We start from the raw sequence: 21,821 nt of genomic DNA, 5'->3' as shown, positions 1-21,821 counted from the left end.
CAGGTGACCCTTGAGCATGCCCTCAGAACAGATGCTAATATTAACACGTCATTCACAATTATATCTTTTTCCTAAAACTTGACAAGGATTCCTCAAAAAGGAAATGTGATTTAACAAGATGGAATTCTGTGAAGTTAACTAAATGGCTCTCAAGATTCCAAAACAATAGGAGGATTTACAATATTACCTTGTATGATCATAGAACATTTATTATGAGAACTTATTAAATATGTTCTGTTCAAAACTCAGAACCAAAACTTTCAGTTTTAATTTCCAACAAGTGAACAAAATGTTTTAATATACTATTGTAAATGATATATACTTTTGCTACTGCGAATGCTATAATTATACTTTTCCTCAATGAAAAGAGTTTAAAAATGGGAACTAGGTGGTACAGTGGTTAGAGCACCAGCCCTGAAGTAGGGAGGACCTGAGTTCAAATCTGACTGACACTTAAAACTTCCTAGCTATGTGACACTGGGGAAAGTCACTTAACCCCAATTGCCTCAGCCAAAAAAAAAAAAAAAAAAAAACAAACAAACAGGAATTTGTATACTTAGATTGGTATCTAAAGCTTATTCAACTAGAAGTGAAATTTGATGAACTTTATTTGCAAGAAAATAATCGACATATTAGTCTGGAGTACTTTGGGTACCAGGATTTGCACCAACATTTTCTCTTAGCGTGCTTATTTGCTTACACAGTGTTATCTAGCACAAAATGGCAATTCCATAAGTCACGGAAAAATGAGACTAGCTAACATCATAACCAGAGATAATGGAATGATCAGCAACTCATAGAGAACAGAAAAAACATCAAAGAAGATTTCATAAAATTTAAATCAGAAATCAAGCTACATACAACATACAGTTTACCTGCTATTCTATTATTTTCCAAAATTGCTGGCAAAAACAACACATCCAAAGAGATGTTCCCCCCTACATTTGAAGACATCCTGGAATATTACACTCAATTATGAAAGACAAAGCTGAATCCTACCTTGAGCCTCTGAAATTGCTGTTGTCCCTGAACTGGTGCAGCTGGTGGGGTTGGATGAGCATGGCTCTGAACCACCTGTCCTCCATGAGGTTGAACAGATGTTGTGTGATGGTGGCCACTGTGAACAGTTGCTAGCGTGGGGCCATGGCTGCCAGAGCTCTGGGGCACAGCTGAAACCTGAAAACAAATAACACCAGGGCTAAGTCTTTAATGAACAAATTCCTCTTCAGGTAAACCTAATATTGATTTCTTAATCGTTAATTTGGGACCTTCTTTCCCAAAATAAATACACTTTTCAAAATTGTATTGATAACATTTCAACATATTACACAAACTTCTAGATAGAATATTCCAAATGAATCCTCCACAATATGAATCCTTGAAAAAACAAGTAGTAGCAAAATAGTGATTTTGACTAATAGAGAACAGATATAAGCTACGTCAAAATACCATGTCAACAGAGACTTGGAAATGTTTGATATGGGAGGAAGAAAAACAGAAGAATTTTGTTCTTCTGACCCTACCCAAGGTTTAAAATACATTTAAACAAGTTTGGAAAGAAAATCCAAACACAAACATCATTTCTTCAGTCTCCTTGAAATAGAAGTTTTTTTGGTCATTTTTAATTTCCTTTTTACCTCCACTAATTTCCTTTAAAAAGTGGATGAATTTATAAGGGAAAATGCTAATTCAAGCCAAAAAGAAATATTGATTGTTGGAAAAGATGTAACCACTCTCTCTTTAAGAATCTATGACACAAAAAGAAAAGTAAGCTAGGAATAATTTAAAATTCCTTCTGCATTTTCAACAATAGATTTTAAAGAATTTAGAGAAAGCAAGCTAGAATAAAATGAATTAATCTTCTATATCAGAACAGAAAAGACAGAAACTGTAAAGAATTAAATTCTGAATATATGAAGAGAAATTATTTCAATTAAGAGGAAAAGGAGAACTCAACAACAAGGACGGTTTTAAAGAGTGAAACACCAGTCAGGGCATTCTCCTCTCCTTTTTCAAACCATTGAGCTCTCTGGCTCACTCATCCTTCTCCAAGTCCTGCCTTCATACTAACGGATGGCAAAGCTCGCTCAAACATTTTACTTACCTTTCCAGTTTGACAATCTTTAATTCCATGATAGTTCTCCACAAACTTCAGTCACTGACAGGGACTGTCATACCCTATTTCATCATCACTCATAAGGGTTACATTTCTATTATCACCAGTTGACATTCCACTAACTTAAACTCTCCAAATCCTATTTTGTTTGTCTCATAATCCCCTTCAGTATCTGCCTTGCTTTGACTTCATTTTCCCCTCTTAAGATCCCAAGCTTAACCTAGAAGTACACAACTCGACACATTTCTTGAGTTGCTCAATCTGTCTCCACAAATCCAAGCTCTAGATTACTTTTACCTTCCTTCTTCATATGTTGAACTGAGACTCCTCATCTAGATCCTCACAGGAGCAAGAAATCCTGCCCCTCCTCCTCAAATGACTCCCATCCTACTCTACCCAGAAGCTGCACAAAAGCTATTCTTTCCTGAAAACTCCACTTCTTCTCACTCTCCCCACCCATCTCTAAGAATGTGATTTAGTCAAGGTCATTCCCTCTTCAGAGACCTTTAATCCCATTCTCCAGAAGATTGCTCCTTCAATCATCCTTCTCACCATTCTAGTCCTCAATCTCACCTATTTGATCTTTCCTTACTACCTCAAACATACCAGTCTGTTGATTCTTAAAAAATAAAACACACACACAAACCTTACTAGAGTCTATCAACTTCTCCCTTTCTAAAAATCCTTAAAAGAAGCTGCCCATGCTCTGCTGTCATCATTTCCTTAATCCTTTTACAACCCAGCTTCCAGCCCCAACATGCTTTGGATTTATCAATAACTGCCAGATCAGAAAGTCTTTCCTCAGCTTTTGTGCTTCTTCACCCCTGAAAAGCACCTGACTTTGCTGCTACTCTCACTCTTGGGTACTCATTCTTCCCTGATTTCTTGTGACATTCTCTTTTGGTTTCCCAATAGGGCCCTAACATCGACAGTGCTCCAAGATATTCTTCCAGGCCTTCTGCTTTACTCTCTCTTTGCTGCAACACTTGGCGATCTCATCAGCTCCTTTAGCTTTAACTTATACAGGAAAAGATGAGTAGGATCTAGATATCCACCCCAGTACCTATTCCTATTGGATTATTTCAAACTAAATAGTCAACAATGTCAGAGAAACTTGAGAAAAACTGTATGAACTGATGCAGAATAAAGTGAGTAGGACTAGAACAGGTTGGTTATACAATAAGAACATAGGAGTTGGCTTTTTCCCTTTTTCTTTTTGGAAAAAAAATAGATTTTTAAAAAATAGAATGTAAAAAATCTTAAACTGTATATCCAAAACATAATTCACACCTTTCCTCCCAGCCCCTCCCCTCCAACTACTCAAACAAGGTGAAATGTAATCAGGTGAACATCAGCTCATGTCTGACATACTAGCTGAGCCTCTGCTGGCACAGCTTAAACCTTCCATGCTCTAACCAATGCTCTGGAACTTCAACTAGGAAAGGAGCTGCAGAGCTGCACCAGCAGAGGGAGTCTCCTCACTAAAAGTGATCCACGGGGATGAAATAAGATCAAGACAAAATAAAAGCTAAGTCTTACAACCTGAGCTTATGAAATTGAATTCCAAATATAAGATGGGGGAAGCATATAGGGAGTTAGAAGTTCAAATGAAAAAAGGAAGTATTTCTAGCAGAAATTTCTTGTCAGGAAAGCAAATACAGTCTTAGGCTGTGTTAAGAAAAGGATAGTCTCCTCAGGGAGGGAAACGGGAATTCTACTATACTATATTTATTTCTGTCAGACTACCTATAGACCCTTGTACTTAGTTTTGATACATTCTGGAAAAGACACCAATAAGCCAAGACTCCAGGTGAGTAAAAGCAGAAGATGGATGAGTCTTGTATTCCTGCTCACATGAGAACAGGGTGAAAGGAATACTGAGGATGCGGACAATAAAATTTATAAAGTGCTTTATAGATACAATTTCAATTTATCCTCATAGAAACCCTGAAAGGCATGTATTGTTGCCATTTTACAGATGACAAAAGAAAGAAGAACGTGGCCGAAGAACATGTAGTGAAGAAATGTCTGAGGTTATATTTAGATTCAGGCTGACCATGGGTCTAGCAGTCTACCTACCTGATAGCTGGGAGTAACAGAGTACTGAATTCCTGTGGCTGACTGCATGGTCTCAGAGACTGTCTCATACACAGGCGGTGCAGGGGCAAGCACACGATGCTGATGTGGAAATGCTTCTGTGCTGCTGGCAATACGTCGCTGCTGGGACGCATACACAGGTGACTCCTGGTCATCCAAGCGTCGCTTCATTCTGCACTCATACTCGGGGATGCTCTACAAAACCTAGGGGAAGCAAAAATGACAAAAATCACATTCTCTAATCCAAGAAGACATACCATCAGCTGTGCTCAAACTTAATGTGATATATGTTCAACAGTTTTAAATTCAAAGTAAATCTGGTAGGAAGACTTCAATTCTAGAGAGAGCCTGCCTGGGTACAGTTTCAGCACCTGTAAAAATGATCATACATTTCAGATCTTGAGTTTCAAGGGACCTCAATGCCAAAGAGATCCACCCCACCCTCATTTTACAAATAAGAATTAAGGCCAAAAGAAATTAAATGACTAGCTTAAGTCACTAATAAGTGTCTGAGCTTAAGATTTGAAAATAGGCCTTCCAGATTAAGACTCTCTTCCTGATCATCAAAATAACCAAAAGGTTCAAAACATTTCTTAGAATGGAATTGAACCTGAAGAAGGCTAAAGAAAATGTCATACCTTAAAAAAAAGTCACACCAATCACGAGGACTTTAAAAGACTAATTCCATCAATATGTGAGCCATACAGGTATGGGCAACATAAGCATCTTTATACATACAATCATAAATCATAAACTTTTCAAGTTCTGGTTAGTTCTCTGGCCAACTTAGTTCTTATTAAGCAAGTGACCTGCCCACGTTAATTGGGCATTTTAACTTCTTTTTAACTCTCTTTTCTTTCTTTCCAAAAGGAACATTCAACTTCTACTGCCTGGGGGGTAGTATCTCCAAATGTTATCACAGTAGTCTTGTAAACTACATCTAGAGATATAAGTTTTCTAGTCCATTCCTTGTAATAAAACTAATATTCTATATTACTTCTAACTAGATTTTCTTTTCTAGCCTTGCATTTCTAGGATTCTAATAGTAAATTTATTTCAATATTTGTCCTTTTCCAAGCCCTACATTTCTAGGATTTTAACAATAAATTTGGTTTAATATTGATTCAAAGTTGTCTGATACTTAATCTACTATGAAAACCTTCCCAACTCTCAAATCAATTCTTAAGTTATTAACTCAAAAACACTTCCATTTAAGGAATATATATATATTTTAAAACAGAATACCAAAGGTACAAAAACTAACTACTGGGGCCTAGGATCTTACCAAAGCTCTTTTTAAAATCAACTATCCCTACTAATAAAAATATAATTCACTGTTAAATGACAGTAGGCAGAACCACGTTTCATCATCCAACAGGCACAATGGAACCATGTTTTACTCCTTGTCCCCTGTCACTTCACTAAAATTTCTTAAAATGCCATCACTCTATCTGGTAAATACCACAGCAACAGTAGACAATGGCAGGCAATAGCAGCACTTGGTAAAAAAAAAAAAAAAAATGTAAATAGCATTTGTTTTAACATAACCTATAAGCTACTTCTATCACCATTCCCTCATTCCTTAGCTACTGGTCATGGAGTGGAGGCTCTCAGAAGAACTCCCTCCCTCAAGCTTATTTCAGCCATCATTTTGGCTCCTTATCACCATGTTTCCGACGCTATATATCCTCTCTCAGATATCTTTAGGCTTCATAAACCTAAGCTAAAAGAAGAATTCAAGATAATTGTTTAGCAAAACACATAACCATAACTATTCATGTATATTTGTCACAGATGGTTATCTGTAATAATGTTAGAACAAAGACTTTTGGACCATGAATAGAGACATGAGGACTATGACTTTTTATCTGACCTCTGATTATCATATATAGCTTAGTTTCAAAGTTCAGTTAACAACAGCTTATGGCTTACATACATGTGACATTTTACAAAAAGCTTTCTTTATATGAGATAAGGATTGATAGTCCCATTTTACAGATGAGTAAACAGGCTCAGTGACTAAAGCAATGTAATTAAAAGGTCATAAAACTAATAAGACTGGAGAACCAGAGTTTGCACCTAACTTTTTATTTTCCACTATTTCTTATGAATAATCATGCATCTGTTGGCTCTCAATGATCACTTCGGAGATCAAATATAATATCCCTTTCCCTTGTTTGAGGGTTTCAAAATAGTCTTTATAACCTGGCTTCTTATTACATTTTATTTCCAACTTCCCTTTTACATCTTCTATCAGCTAGTGACTATGGCCTCATGTTTTTCTCCAAACAAAATACTTTATATCTCCAGATTCTAGGTATTTTCACTGACTGTACCCCACATCTGGAATTCTCTCTCTTCCTCCTCTACATTTCCTGACTTCCTTCAAGATTCAGCTAAAATTCCATTTTCTGAAAAAGACTGTCTGGTCCCCTTCATGCTTTCACTCTGAGATTATCTCCAAATTATCCTAAATTTACTATGGTTTTGCATGTTCTCTCCTCCTCCCCACCCCTTTTAGATTGTGAGTTACTTGAGAACAGCAAGACTGTTTTTGCCTTTTTTGTATTTTCAGTGCTTAACACAGTGCCTGGTACATATTGAATGATTAATAAATGCTTTCCGAGTAACCAATTGGCCTCAAAATAGCTATTACTTCCATGAACTCCAAAATCTGATTTTTAGTTCTGAAGGTGAAAAACTTTGAGGCTCTTCTCATACAAATTTGTCTTGAGTGAGCCAATTTCAACCTTTTATGCTGGAAAAGCACTCATCTTAAGTGGGAAACTAAATTAAAACTCAGGAGTAAATCTACCAGAGTAAAGCCTGGGTGACCTCAGAACCTTGTCTGCCCCTCTCAAACTCTTTACACAGATTCCCCTTTTTCAGTGCTCCAAAAGTGTCCTTTGTTGGTATTCTGCTTAAATTAATTTAGATGTCACAAGGTACCTTACTGTAAATATGAGGGATTCCTTCTATAGTTATTCCTAAGATTACCACTAGTCAGAAAGATCTGTCCTACCTAACTAGAGGCCAAATAAACAATCAATATAAAATGCTTTAGCATTTAGCCTTCTCAGGGATATGATTTCTCATTTCCTATATTTGAAGAAGCTTCTTGTTCTTGTCAAGTCAGACAGTCAGGATCACCCCACTTGCTTTTTCAGTCTGTTATTTTAACCAAATTTCTTTACAGTGGCTTTACTTGCTTCAATTTAATACATTCCTTTATGAAAAAAACTATTATTGTTCTGTAAGAAACAGCCAGCAGGATGAATACAGAGAGAGGCTTGGAGAGATTTACATGAACTGATGCTAAGTGAAATGAGCAGAACCAGAAGATCATTATTCACTTCAACAACAATACTATATGAGGATAAATTCTGATGGAAGTGGACATCTTCGGCAATGAGAAGATCCAGTTCCGTTATAATTGATCAATGATGAACAGAACCAGCTACACCCAGAGAAAGAACACTGGGAAATGAATGTGGACTGTTAGCATTTTTATTTTTCTTCCCAAGTTATTTTTACCTTTCTGAATCAGATTTTTCTTATGCAACAAGAGAACTGTACAAAAATATGTAAACATATACTGTATTTAAGATATATTTTAACATGTTTAACATGTATAAGACTGCCTGCCATGGGGGGGGAGGGGGCGTGGAGGGAAGGAAGGAAAAAGTTCAAACAGAAGTGATTGCAAGGGACAATGTTGAAAAATTATCATGCATATGTTCTGTCAATAAAAAGCTGTAACAACAAAAAACTACACACCTTAGATGCAAATCTAGTTTCCATGCAACTAGAATTCCTATAGAAAATTAATAAGCAAGAGTTTAAAAAAAATACTTCAGTCAATGAACTGAAGATACAATAACACCTGGAGAATAAATGAGAATTATAAAAGAAAAAAGCGGAAAAGAGATTTAACAGCATGGCAGAAGAGATATAAAACACTGTTCACAGAACAATCGCTCAGAAAATTAAAACTGATCAAAAAGAGTCCAATGATTCCACAAGACAAGAAATTTTAAACCAAGTCAAAAAATTGAAAAAAATTGAAAATATAAAACATCATAGCAGCAAATAGTTCAAAAGGATAAAAATCAAAGATCTTCAGGATACCTGAACACTATAACTAAAAAAGCAATTTTAAACTGCACAGATGTCTTTGGACCAGACAGCAAAATAGAAGTTCAAAGAATGAATTGGTCATCACCTAAAAGAAACCCTAAAATAAGTTTCTAGGAACATCATGATTAAAATTCTGAGCTTCCAAATCAAATTTAAAATCAAATTCAAAGCACCCAGAAAGAAAAAATTGAAGTACTGAGGGAAGCAGTCAGGATTTTATACATGATTTAACAAATACCACTGTAAAGGAGAAGAGAGATTGGAATATCAAATTCCAGAAAGCAAGAGAGATTACAGTCAAGAACAATTTACCCAGATTTGCTTAGAGGAAGGAGAAAATGGATCTTTCATGAAATTCATTAGAAAGAGGAGAAATATACACAAAATACATAATATGAATGAAAAGTGGTAAAGGACTAAAAGATAAACTACTTACAGTCAAATATAGGGAGATACATGTGTCCCTATTGAACCCTACTATTATCAGGGGTCATAGAGGGAAGTGCCCTTTTGGAGGTGGCAAAGAACTAGAAACTTGAGGTTGGGGGTAGAGGGGGGTGTGAATATGAGTTGGACAATGGTTGAACAACTTATGGTATATGAATGTGATAGAAAACCATTGTGTAAAAAAATCATGCACCTGGAGTAACCTGGAAAGACTTTTACAAATTGATTTATAATGAAGTGAAAAGAACGAAGAGAAAAACATAGAACAGTAATAGCACTGGAAAGACAAATAACTACAAAAGATTTAAGCACTCTATCAATACAATGACCAATGAGACAGTAGATGGTGACATTTGCTACTCACCACACAGAGAGGTGATAGATTCAAGTTGAAGAATGAGGCATATATTTTTGGACATAGCCAGTAAGGAAATTTCTTTTGCTGGATTTTGTTTTCCCATTGGGGTTGTAGCTGAGAGGAAAAACTAAATATTTATTAATTTAGAAATAAAAAATTTTACAAGGCAAAAATCAAAATGGTAGCTCTTTCTCATAATGTTAGTTAACCTCCAATTAGTAAAATACCATCAAAAGCTCCAAATAAAGAACTCTCCAGGTCAGTTTCCTGCATACAAAAATGAAGCCTTCCCACAGCAACAGCCTAAAAGCTTCTGGACCTTCCCATCTGACCTGCAAAGGAATCCTTTTATATGTGGTGTTCCCCAATGAAAATGAACATCCAGAGAGAAGAGACTAGTTTGCTTTTTTAATTACATTCCCAGTACGTGGCACATAGTGAGCATATTTAATCAATGCCTTTCCCAATATTCATTCACTTAAAACTCATAAGCAACCAGAAGCCACTTCAAGTTTTTGAGAAGATGTTGAAGATAATTTGGGAACATTATTTATCTGTAGCAAGGATGGGAGGAGGGAAAGAGATGACATAATGAAGCTAAGAATAGAATCCATTATGGGAAGGAAGGAGGTTTCCAGACACATGATGGGATATTAGCTACCAAAGAATAAAAATCTGGGAGGCTAAGGTACAAAAGAGGTGGTAGCAGAGAGAATTCTGGCAGAGATGGAGTAAGTACTTTGAAGGGAGTACTGCACTATGAATTAGAAAGGTGGGGAAGAACTCTCATGGGGCAGTCCTTTCTGGAGGTAAATGGAATGAATGAGATGCCTGAATGCTACCACCAGATTCATCCATGGCATATTTCCTATGTGCTAGGGACCAACCAGATCCTTCTCTGATTAGGATATATCTCCTCTCCTCAAGAAGATTAAACAGCCTCCCAGTATTAGCTAAATATACATGCTTATTTCTTGAAGCAGAATGGGGCAATGGAAAGTATATAAGATCTGGACTCAGAGCTAGGATTAAATACTAGCTTTGCTAATTACTGCCTAGAACCTGTGGAAATGGATTTCAGTTTTGCTAGACTTTGGTGTGCTTATAAGTAAAAATGAGATGAATAGACTAGATGGCTAATCTTTTAAAACCTTCTCTTTTCTCTTAAGGCAAGGTGCTACAGAGTTTAAAGAATAATAAATAACTGAGGGCTTGAGGTGAAACACTGGCCTGGGTCTTTATATCAATTCTGGGCTTTCTTTAGGCCTCAGTTTCTTCATCTGTAAAATGAAGGAGGTAGAGAAGGAAGAGAAATATGACTGTCACTTTCTAGCTCTAAAGCATGATTCTACCATGTGGTTAATTAAGAATACTGATTTCCTTTAAGAGAACAATGTCAAGAGTTGTAGGAACAAAAGTCACAAGGGAAGGGAATAAGAAGGTAAATGGAGAGAATATAAGAGAATGTGGTATAGAAAACTGTAATGAGAGAGTAACTAAACAAGGGCAGGTTACTTTTTTAAAGGCTAGAGAAGTATGTTTGCTGGCACAGAGAAGTTGGTGAGGAGAGAAAATTGAGAAATGTTTTTAATGCTTACTTTAAAATTTTTTATTAAGATCTTTCTTTTTCATATCATCTTCATTTATCAACATATCCTTCCTATTGGGAGAGTTCCTTTAGAACAAAGAAAGACTAAAAGAAATCAAAAGGAAGGTTAACAAAATTAACACATCAGCTAAGTCCTAACATAATTTTTATCTTCAACAGACAAATTTGTAGGAATTCAAACTTTCCAAATATTATGATCTAGAGATACTTTGTTTAAAAAAAAAAAAACCCACATCTGACAGTATTCATCTCGGTTTCAATTTATCTATTTGACTAAGGACAACAGAATTATTTAAATCAAGAATACAGAAACAAACACTTTTTCCCTATTGTTCTGTCTCTTCATCTCTCTTTGTACCTGGTCAAATCCAGCCTTGGGTACTTACAGGCTGTGTGACTCTGGGTAAGTCACTCTACTTTTAGAAGATGCTAGTTCCGTTATTTGTTTTATTTAAAAAAAAAAAAAAGACATAATGGCACCTAGCTCAAAAGGCTGTTTGGAGTAACAAATATAAAGTGTGTGAATGCCACCATCATCATTAAGTTATTCCCAAAATCTCACACATTTCCACCACCACAACCCCCTACACCCTGTTGAATACATCCTTTACAAACAACAAGTATTCATTCTATGCATATATGCCAGGGCCTGAGATACCCAGCACAAAAATGAGACAGTCCCTATTGTCAAGGAGGGTAGTGTTTATGCAAAATAAATACACAGTGAGAAGAGGAAGGAGAGGAAAGAGCAGGAAGATACTACTCAAAACTGAGATTAATTAAGGTCTCATAGCAGGTGATTCTTAAGAAGGACCTGAAGGGGAACCAAGGATTCTCAGTTAAGGCAGAGGTAGCAGAAGACTCCACCAAGGCACAGAGCAGAAAGAATGAGCTGGGAAAGCAAATTAAGAGGGCCTGAGAAAGCTGACAGGAGATAAGGAGGAGTCACGTGTAACCAATAAGCCAGACTACAGCCAGGCTATGTGGGGCTTTTCAATGACAGAGGAATCTGTTTCAATGAAAGGCAAAGGGGAGCCAGTGAAGCTTCTCTAGCAGGGAGTAGCACATCTAGATTTGTGCTTTAGGAATATCACTTTGGCAGGTTGGAATGGAAGCAGGAGACTTGGCTGCAAAACAAATAAATAATAAAAAGCCTGTACAGCAACAATTCAGGAATGCCGAGGAGCCATAAGGTGCTACTGGGATGACTATTGTACAGTAGACGAAGTGTCAAGTGTGGAGTCAGGAAGACTCATTGTTCTGAGTTCAAATATAATCTCAGACACTAGCTGTATGACCCTGGGCAGGTCACTTAACCTTGTTTGCCTCAGTTTTCCTCATCTGGACAAGAAATGGTCAACAATTTCAGTATCTTTTCCAAGAAAACCCTGAATGGGTTGATGAACAGTCTGACATGACTGAAAAATGGTTCAACAAAGGAATGGGTATCACGACATGGCAATAAAACTTCAATAAACCCACTATATTATCAATAATTTCTGGTTTCTGTAATTCTAAGCCCTTTTCTTAACACACACATATATATATATAGAGAGAGAGGATATGACATTGCTTTTTAGAATTTTGTTAACTGTTAAGTATTAGCCTTCCTCATTTTGTGGAATGTGAATGGGTATAAATAAGTCTTTCTCCTCTTGGTTGACATATATATATATGCACACATATACATACATACACACATACACACACACACACACACACAGTCATTCTCCCTCTCCACAGAATCTTACCTGATAGCTCACATTTTCAAGGGAAAAAAATCATAAGCTTTTCTATAAGGTTTGAATTCCTCATTTAAAAAGTGAGAACATCACAAACAGACAATTTTCAGAGGAAATTGAAACCATTTCTAGTCATATGTAAAGGTTCTAAATCACTATTGATCAGAGAAACGCAAATTAAGACAACTCTGGGATACCACTACACACCTGTCAGATAGTCTGAAATGCCAGGAAACGATAACTGGGATACTTATGCATTGTTGATGGAATTGTGAACAGATACAACCATTCTAGAGAGCAATTTGGAACTATGCCCAAAGGATTGTAAAACATGAATACCCTTTGAATCTAGCAGTGCCTTATAGGGCCTGTATCCCAAAGAGATCATTAAAAAGGATGTGTACAAAAAATATTTGTAGCAGCATTTTTTGAAGTGACAAGAAACTGGAAACTGAATGGAAACCCATCATTTGGAGAATGGCTGAATAAGTTATGGTATACAAATGTTATGGAATATTACTGTTCTATAGCAAACGATCAACAGGATGATTTCAGAAAATCCTGGAAAGACTGACAGAATTGATGCTAAGTGAAATGAGCAGAATCAGGAGATCATTGTACACAGCAACAATATTATAAGATGATCAATTCTGATAGATGTGGCTTTTTAACAATGAGATGATCCAATGATCTAACGAAGAGAACCATCAGCACCCAGAGAGAAGACTGTGGGAACTGAGTATGGATCACATTTCAATCTCTGTTGTTTGTTTTGTTCTTGTTTGCTTGCATTTTATTCTTTCTCATTTTTTCCCTCTTTGACTTTTCTTATGCAGCAAGACAATTGTATAAATATGTATGTATATATTGGATTTAACATGTATTTTGGCCACGTTTAACATTTATTGGATTACTTGCCATTTTGGGAGGGGGTGGGGGAAAGAGGGGAAAATTGAAATACAAGATTTTGCAAGGGTCAATGGTGAAAAATTATCCATGCATGCTTTGAAAATAAAAAAAGTTTTAATTAAAAAAAAAAGTGAGAGCATCACTTCTGATACTTGCCAGAAATTTGGAAATTATCCTTTTATTATTAACTATGTTATGCTTTTTGCTTTCATCTCTAACATTTTCTGAGGTCTCTTCTTTTTCACTCAATAATAATTCCATACATAAAATTGTCCACCTAATCCCAGACAGGATCATGTCTATATGTCCTTTGTTAGTCAGTCTTGAATATAAATCACAGAAAAACACTACTCCTACCCTTACATTCTCCTACAGGTAATAAAAGATTCAGTGTAGACTAAGTGAAAGTCTCAAATAACATCTTAATTTCACCCAGCATCATGCCAACACACCCCCTTCCCCAAAAGTTCATCTTTCATGCTCATCATGGATAAGACTTCCTTTTCAAAAAGGAAAAACTGGAAAGCTGTCTTTTAAAGTTGCTACAGCACCTGGAGAATTGCTATACCACTGCCCCAATAGAGAGATATAGTCCCTTTGGACAGTAAAAGTCCAATGCATGGATTTCCTTTTGTCCTCCTCATAAATACTTCGGTTATCACATAATCTCACTGATATGGAGAGGCATTTACTAATTATATAACAGAATTGAAAAAGACTGCAAAATGTCTTCCTCATTTTTTAAATCCTTAAAGTCAAGAAATCCTCGTTCCAATTGTTGCAGCAAGTGGCTGTAATTCCAAGTACAGAAAAGGGGATAGACAGAAGTAGAACAAACAGTACTTAGTCACTCAGTGGAGAGGGATGGGTGATGGGAGAGTGAATGAATCTAGGGCTGCAAACCTGGGTAATTAAAATGGTAGTGTTCTGGGTAGAAAGAATTGTAGAGACAGAGCACATTAGTGAAGTGAAACGAACATTTTTGTCAAGGTTTTCCATCACTACCTTACCCCAAACAACTTTTTTAAAAAACACATCAAATCAAATTCGGAACAAATGTCACAGTGTGGCCATTTTTCCAACCCAGAGCAGCTTAGGAGGATAAAAGGAGAAGTCTGCTGACTCTGGGATAGGGAGTCTTTCCCATAAGATCGGGGGTGTTTTCAGGATGTCCGTTATCACTATTATACAATAATGTACAAGAAATTATAGTTATAGCAATTAAGGAAAATGAAATTAAAGGATTTTACACAATGAAAAAACAACACAATCACTTTTTGCAGATGGTACTTGAGAATCAAAAAACTTGCTGAAACAAATGAACAGTTTTAGAGAAGTTGCAGAATATAGAACACAGACATATATCTTCAGCATTTCCATATGCTGCCAACAAAACTCAGCAGGAAGAGACAAAGAAAAATTGCATTTAGATTAACTGCAGGCAGTATAAAATACGCGTGAGATTATCAAGACACATAGCAACAATATGGACAATTAAAAAATACTCTTTGCACAAATAAAGACAGATTTAAATTACTGGGGGAATACTAATAGCTCACAAATAGCTCAAGTCAATAATAAAAATGACAACACTGCCTAAATTAATTTATTTATTCAAGTGCCAATCAAAGTACCAAATAATTACTTTATGGGGCTAGGAAACAATAAGCTAGAGAAACAAAAAGTCAAAACTACCAAAGGAATCGATGGAAAAAAAAAAAAAAAAGTGAAGAAAGGCAGCCTAGCAATACCAGGTCCCAGACTATATTACAAGTATCAGTAAACATCCAAACAATTTGCTAAAAAATAGAGTGGTGGCTCAGTGGAACAAGTAAGGCACACAATATAATATGAACATAGTAACCTTGTGTTATTAAACTCAAAGATCCTAGCTACTATAGTAATAACTCATGTGACAAAAATGTCTAGAAAAACTGGAAAGCAGTCTGACAGAAATCATGCAGAGATCAATGTTTCACATTATGTACCAAGGTAAGGTCAAAACTGATACATGATTTAGGCATAAAAGTCAATTTAAGAGAGTATGAAAACAAATCAGGGGAATATGGAAGAAATTATCTGAGGAAGAGTTCAAGAACAAACAAGATATAGAAAAGTTCACAAGAGCTAAAAATGGATAATTTTGACAAACAAAAATTCAATCAAAATTAGAAAAGCTGGAGAGGGGAAAAAAGGCAAAATTTGGCAGCAAATTCACTAAATAAAGAGCTCATTTCTCAATTATATAGATCACTGAGCCAAATCTATAAAAATAGAAGTTGTCCAATTAACAAATGGTTACAAGGGCAGTTTTCAGAGGAAGAAATCAAAGCTGTCAATAGTGACAAAAAAAAATGCTCAACATTAATAAATTAGAGAAATGCAAATTAAAACAATTAAGAGATCTGACCTCATAATCATCAGATTGGCTAGCAAGAAAGAAAAGAAAATGATAAATGATGGAAGGCATGAGAAAAAAGGTACTTCAAGACAAAACTTCATAAACTTTCCCTAACAACCCCTTTTAGCCCAAGAAATTTTTATATGACCCCAGATATAGTTATATAAAAACAAGTATACAAAGCAAACATTTACTGATAATAAATATATACAATAATATTTATTGTTGATATTCAATTCAGTTCTATTAAATTAAACTCCACTTGGAGTTTAATACTGCCATTTCCTTCTCAAGCTCATTTTACAGAAGAGAAACAGGCAAATAACATTAAAATACTCATCAAGGGTCAAAAAGTTTTTAATTGTCTATATGATTTTGACAGAATACTATTGTGCTATAAGAAATGACGAGAAGAAAATATATAAAGAATAAGACTCAAATTTATAATATAAGCCATTCTCCAATTGATAGTCAAAGGAAATAATTTTCAGAAAAGAAATTTCAGAAATTAAAACCAATTATAGTCATATGAAAAAATGATCTAGATCAATATTGATTAGAGAAATGCAAATTAAAACAACTCTGAGGTATCAGCTCATACCTCTTAAGATTGGTTAAGATGACAGGAAAAGATAATGATAAATGCTGGAGGGGATGTGGAAAAACTGGGACACTGATACAAGGGCAAAAAAACCAAAAAACAAAACTATGTGCATATCCTTTGATCCACCAGTGAACCCTACTAGATCTGGATCCCAAAGAGATCATAAAAAAGGGGGAAAAGACCCACATGTGCAAAAAATGTTTGTACCAGCTCTCTTTGTAGTGGCAAGGAACTGGAAACTGAGTGGCTGTCCATCAACTGGAGAATGGCTGAATAAGTTATGGTATATAAATGTTATGGAATATTATTGTTCTATAAGAAACAATCAGCAGGATGATTTCAGGAGGGCCTGAAGGAGGGACTTACAATAACTGATGCTAAGTGAAGTGAGTAAACTAAGAGAACACTATACACAGCAACAAGATTATATGACAATCAACTCTGTTGGACTTATTTTTTTCAATAATTTCAACAAGCTGAATCAACAATCACTGTCCCAGTGATTCAGGACAGTTCCAATAGACTTGCAATGGAGAGAGCCATCTGCATCCAGGAGGACGACTACGGGGACTGAATGTGGATCACGATATTGTATTTTTGTTGTTGTTTGCTTGCATTTTGTTTTCTTTCTCATTTTTTATCTTATTTTTCTTGTGCAAGATAATAAATGTAGGAATATGTATAAAAGAATTTTACATGTTTTAACATATTGGATTATTAGTTGTCTAGCGGAAGGGAGAAAAATTTGGAACACAAGGTTTTACAAGGGTGAATATTGAAAACTATTTGCACATATTTTGAAAATAAAAAGCTATTAAGAGGCAACTAGGTGGTGCAATGGATAGAGCACCAGCCCTGAAGTCAGGAGGATATGAGTTCAAATATGATCTCAGACATTTAACACGTCCTAATTCTGTGATCCTGGGTAAGTCACTTAACCCCAATTGCCTCAGCAAAACAAAACAATAAGAAGCAGATAATCTATTCAGGGGAGAAAAAAAAGGAAGGAAGGTTTCAGAAAAAACATGGGGAGTGTTATGAACTAATGCAAAGTGATATGAGCAAAATCAAGAGAATAAGCTACACAGTTACAGCAATATTGTAACGATAATTAACTGTGAAAGACTTAGCAACTCTAATATATGCAGTAGTCTACCACAACTGCAAAAGACTCATGACAGAAAATTTTATACATCTCCTGACAAAGAATTTGATGGACTCAGTGTAGATTGAAGTAGGCAGAAGTTTTTATTTTATTTTTCTTGCTGGGGAGGGGGAAGAGAGAAGGTGGAAAGGGGAAAAAAAAAAAACATGCTCTGCATAAATTCATATTTATAATGAATGGAAGAAAGATTGGAGAGAATTTGGAATTTAAAAAATAAATTTCAAAAATGTATTAAAAATAAAATTTAATTTAATAGAGATGGACAGAAAACAGCTAATGTCTTTTCCCTTGTGATTAGAAATAATCTTTTTTCCCTTTCGATTTATTGTTGTAAGGGGGGGTGATTCAAGACAATTCCAACAGACTTGAGATGGAAAGTGCCATCCACAACCAGAGAGAGAACTATAAAGACTTAATGTGGATCAAAGCATAGTATTTTCACCTTTTTATGTTGTTTGCTTGTTTTGTTTTTTCTTCCTCATTTTTTCTCCTTTTGATCTGATTATTTTTTTTTGTTTGCAGCATGATAAATATGATAATAGGTTTAGAAGAACTGTACACATTTAACCTATATCGGATTGCTTGACAAGCTGGGGGGTAGAAGGGAGAGAGGGAGAAAAATTTGGAACACACAAGGTTTTTACAAACTTAAATGCTGAAAACTATCTTTGCATCTATTTAAAAAAAATAAAATACTATTAAAAATGAATTTTAAAATTTATGTCTGACTGACTCTTTGTGACCTCTTTAGAGTATTTCTTGGCAAAGATCCTGGAGTTGTTTGCCATTTCTTTCTCCAGCTCATTTTACAGATGAGAAAACTGAGGCAAATAATGTTAAGTAATTTGCCAAGATCACATCTTGAGATTATATTTTAATTCACTTCTCCCTATTTTTTGTTTTTCTCTTATCTACACTGTCTCCCGATTAACTTTCAAGACATTCTTGAATTATTGTAGGAAAAAAGTTTTTAAATAAATTTTTCCATTCACCACCAGTTTTTTATCAACAGTTGTGTCAAATAAAATGAGTTTTAATCAATTACTTAGAAGCATAATTTCTAAGAATGTTTTAGAAAAATTTAAACATATTCAAGGAATTTGGTATGTCACCTCTTTCATATTAAAATGTCCTTTGCAACAAAAACAAAGCTTTATCACCTGCCTGAAATCAGCCAATTCTTCATGCTAACAATAGTCAAAAAGAATTTGAAATAGGATGGGGACTGGATTCAATTGAAACCATGGAGCAATAGTAAGGAAAAGGATTATTTTGAATATCTCCATTTCCGAGAATAATATCTTCTCAGACTCACTGGTCTATAACAGGAAAGACCTACTTAAAAGCAAGAACCTCTAAATACATCAGATGCCAGTTTTATCTCTTCTATGAACAGACTCCATTTGTGAGGGTCCAAAGAAGGCACCTCACATCTAACACTATACTTGGAAGAAGACATGACATTTCCTTTTCTATCCAAGCGCTACAACTTGAACAGTTTGGGAGATTTGGTGGATCATGTCACACAATGGGTATAGTTACCAAAGAATGAGACTAAAATCTGATATTATTTTGGCCAAACAGAAATTAGTGGCCACAACAGGCTAATTTAATAATGTTCAAATGTCATTTTATCCTTATTACTCACACTTTTCATCACTTCAGGCTCAGATTTTCAGCTGCAAAACTGGATAATAAAAACTTGCAGTACTCAAGTTACAGAGTTGTTTTGACAATCAGATGAAACAATATATGTTTTTTAGGAACTATGGCTATAATAGTATTTTGATTAAATCTGAAATTGTCTTAAGTCCAAACAATAACAAAGCCCAGATAACTTTCTCTTTATATCAGTATTTTCCAACTTGCTTAAATATAAAGAGGATTTTTCGTTCAGTCCTGTTTTGTCACTCTCTTTCTCTCTCTCTTTTTTTTAAACAAAAGAACTAATTTCTGTAGCACTCATTAAATTTTCTGGCTTTGCTTTACATTATATAATTAGAAGTGGGTGGCTCATAAACATTTATTTAGTACCTACCATATACTAAGCACACAAGGTTTTGGGATGACTAAAACCTACTGACTAGGAGCCACAAAAGAGACTTCCAGTATGGTAGGAAAGAACAAGAAAAACAAATAACAATAAAGTCGCTCTACCAGTGGCTAAATTGGATAGAGAACATGCTAGGTAGGCTCATCAATTCTACAAGGAAAGAATGAAAACAAATTGGATATTCTTCTAGACAACAGAAAATCAAATATATGCTGTAACCATGTCAGCCCGTAAAATATGGTTAAATGATAAACACACAAAAGAATTTCTAGTAAGAGTTGACTATTGCTTTCCAAAACCCAACCTATCTACAGGACATAGCAAGAGAATACTTAAGTGAAGGAGCAACCTCAGTCCTTTCCACATCATTCCAACTGGAATTACTGAAACTTTTAGTGGGGAAAAGGAAAAGGTCCAGAAAAAGCTTTAAGAAGTGTTGCTGAAGCAGAAACTTGTTTTGAAGGAAATAAGGGATTTCAGAGAACCTGAGAAGTGAGGCAGGAGGACATTCCAGGTAGAGGAGACAGCAGGAGTGATAGAATAGATGGAAGGTCAGGCTGGAAAGGGTGGGGGAAAGCTAAACAGAAGTACTCAACAACATCAGCATCTAACCTTTACAGAGTTTGCAGAGCACTTTCATGCCATTTCACTGGATAGCTATCCCCATTTTATAACTGGGAAAACTAAGGCTAGGAGAGGGTAAGTGATTTGGCAGATCTCACACCCTAATGAGGAGGTCTGTTTCCAAGTCTAATGCTGTAGCTACGTGCATCTAGTTACTTCATCCATCCTATTAAGGCAATAGGGAGCTGCTGTGGTCGGTACTGCTCTTTAAGAAAAGCACTTCACAACAGGTTGAAGAGGAGAAAGCCTGGAGGAAGGGAGACTAACTAAGACTCTTCGACTGAGACAGAATACAAAAGGAGATGGAGACCTGAACTAGTCTCCATTGGCCAACTGCCAGGTCAATTTTCCTATAGTATGACTTTGTCATATTTCTGCTCAAAACCCTAAATAAATTGCAAACTTCTACAATCTGGCACTTACCAAATGTCAAGCACTCCAAATAAATAAACTTATAAATTTAGGTCTGAAACATTAGCTATCATCTTCCATCTCTCTCACCTCCCCCAAAAATTATCTCTATTTTGCCACCTCTTTTCCTATGTTATTTCCTCTTACTTAATTGTAACCTCATCTCCATTTAAAATCTTCAAGGCTTTTTGTCTATGAAGTTATTTCTCAATTCCACACACCAAAAAGAAATTCTCCTCTCAAAATCTACATAGCTCTTTATTTGAATCATTCATCATAAAATTACTTAATGTCTTTCTTGGCTGTAAATTCTTTCAGGGAAAAAGAGATTATGTGTCTTAATGTTGTGTCACCATGGTCATATGGTGAATGACATAGAAAAGTGGATATGTATTTTCATTTCATATATATTTCAAGAGAATGCAAAAGGGGTAAGCAAGTAGCACATTAGATAAAACACTAGTCCTGGAGTGAGAAGGACTCGAGTTCAAATCTAGCCCCAGACACTAGCTGTATGACCCTGGGTAAGTCATTTAACCCCAGTTGAGTGAGAGAAAGAGAGAGAGAGAAAGTGGGGGAGAAGGAGGAAGAAGGTGAGAAGGGGAGGGAGAGAAAGAAAGTGGTGAGAGTAAAATTTAAAAAAAAAAAAAAACACAGGGAAGGATATCAGAGAAAGTAGTAAAAGAACATGGAGGGGCAGCTAGATAGCACAGTAGATAGAGCACTAGCCCTTAAGTCAGGAGGACCTGAGTTCAAATCTGCTCTCAGACACTTAACACTTACTATCTGTGTGACTGTGGGCAAATCACTAAACCCCAATTGCCTCAGAGGGAAAAAAAACATGGAAACTCCATTTTTCAGTACACCTTCAATATCATCAATAAATTTCTCCATCACACCAATTATCATTTAAAGATTAGCTAGGAGGTACAAAGCTGATTCATTGAAAGACCATTGATGGTCTGCGTCTAGTATAATTACAATTAAGCCATTCCAATCAATTAAAGTGCATTTATTAAATACACACTATGTCCCAGGCAATGAAGATACAAAGACAAAAAAAGAAACAGAACCTGCCCCAAGAAAACATTGGCTACAAGAGACACATATACATATAAACAAAAACAAAATCAATGAATATAAAAGGG

At 35.6% G+C, this 21,821-nt stretch overlaps 1 protein-coding gene across 3 annotated transcripts in view; it reads right to left on the bottom strand.

Moving 5' to 3' along the window:
• The window catches only part of SIN3A (SIN3 transcription regulator family member A), a 63,149-nt gene that overhangs the window by 28,564 nt on the left and 12,764 nt on the right, over nucleotides 1-21,821 (bottom strand). For all 3 annotated transcript variants that reach the window (XM_051982210.1, XM_051982213.1, XM_051982211.1), the window contains exons 2-3: nucleotides 4,196-4,417; nucleotides 1,000-1,176 (exon numbers count right to left, since the gene is read on the bottom strand). In XM_051982210.1, coding sequence (XP_051838170.1) covers nucleotides 1,000-1,176; nucleotides 4,196-4,384 — 366 coding nt within the window. In that variant the 5' untranslated portion in view covers nucleotides 4,385-4,417. The remainder of the gene's footprint in view (nucleotides 1-999; nucleotides 1,177-4,195; nucleotides 4,418-21,821) is intronic.

The sequence above is a fragment of the Antechinus flavipes genome, chromosome 2 (assembly GCF_016432865.1).
Source record: "Antechinus flavipes isolate AdamAnt ecotype Samford, QLD, Australia chromosome 2, AdamAnt_v2, whole genome shotgun sequence".
Taxonomy (NCBI): Eukaryota; Metazoa; Chordata; class Mammalia; order Dasyuromorphia; family Dasyuridae; genus Antechinus; species Antechinus flavipes.
This window is presented reverse-complemented; position numbering and strand designations above follow the sequence as displayed.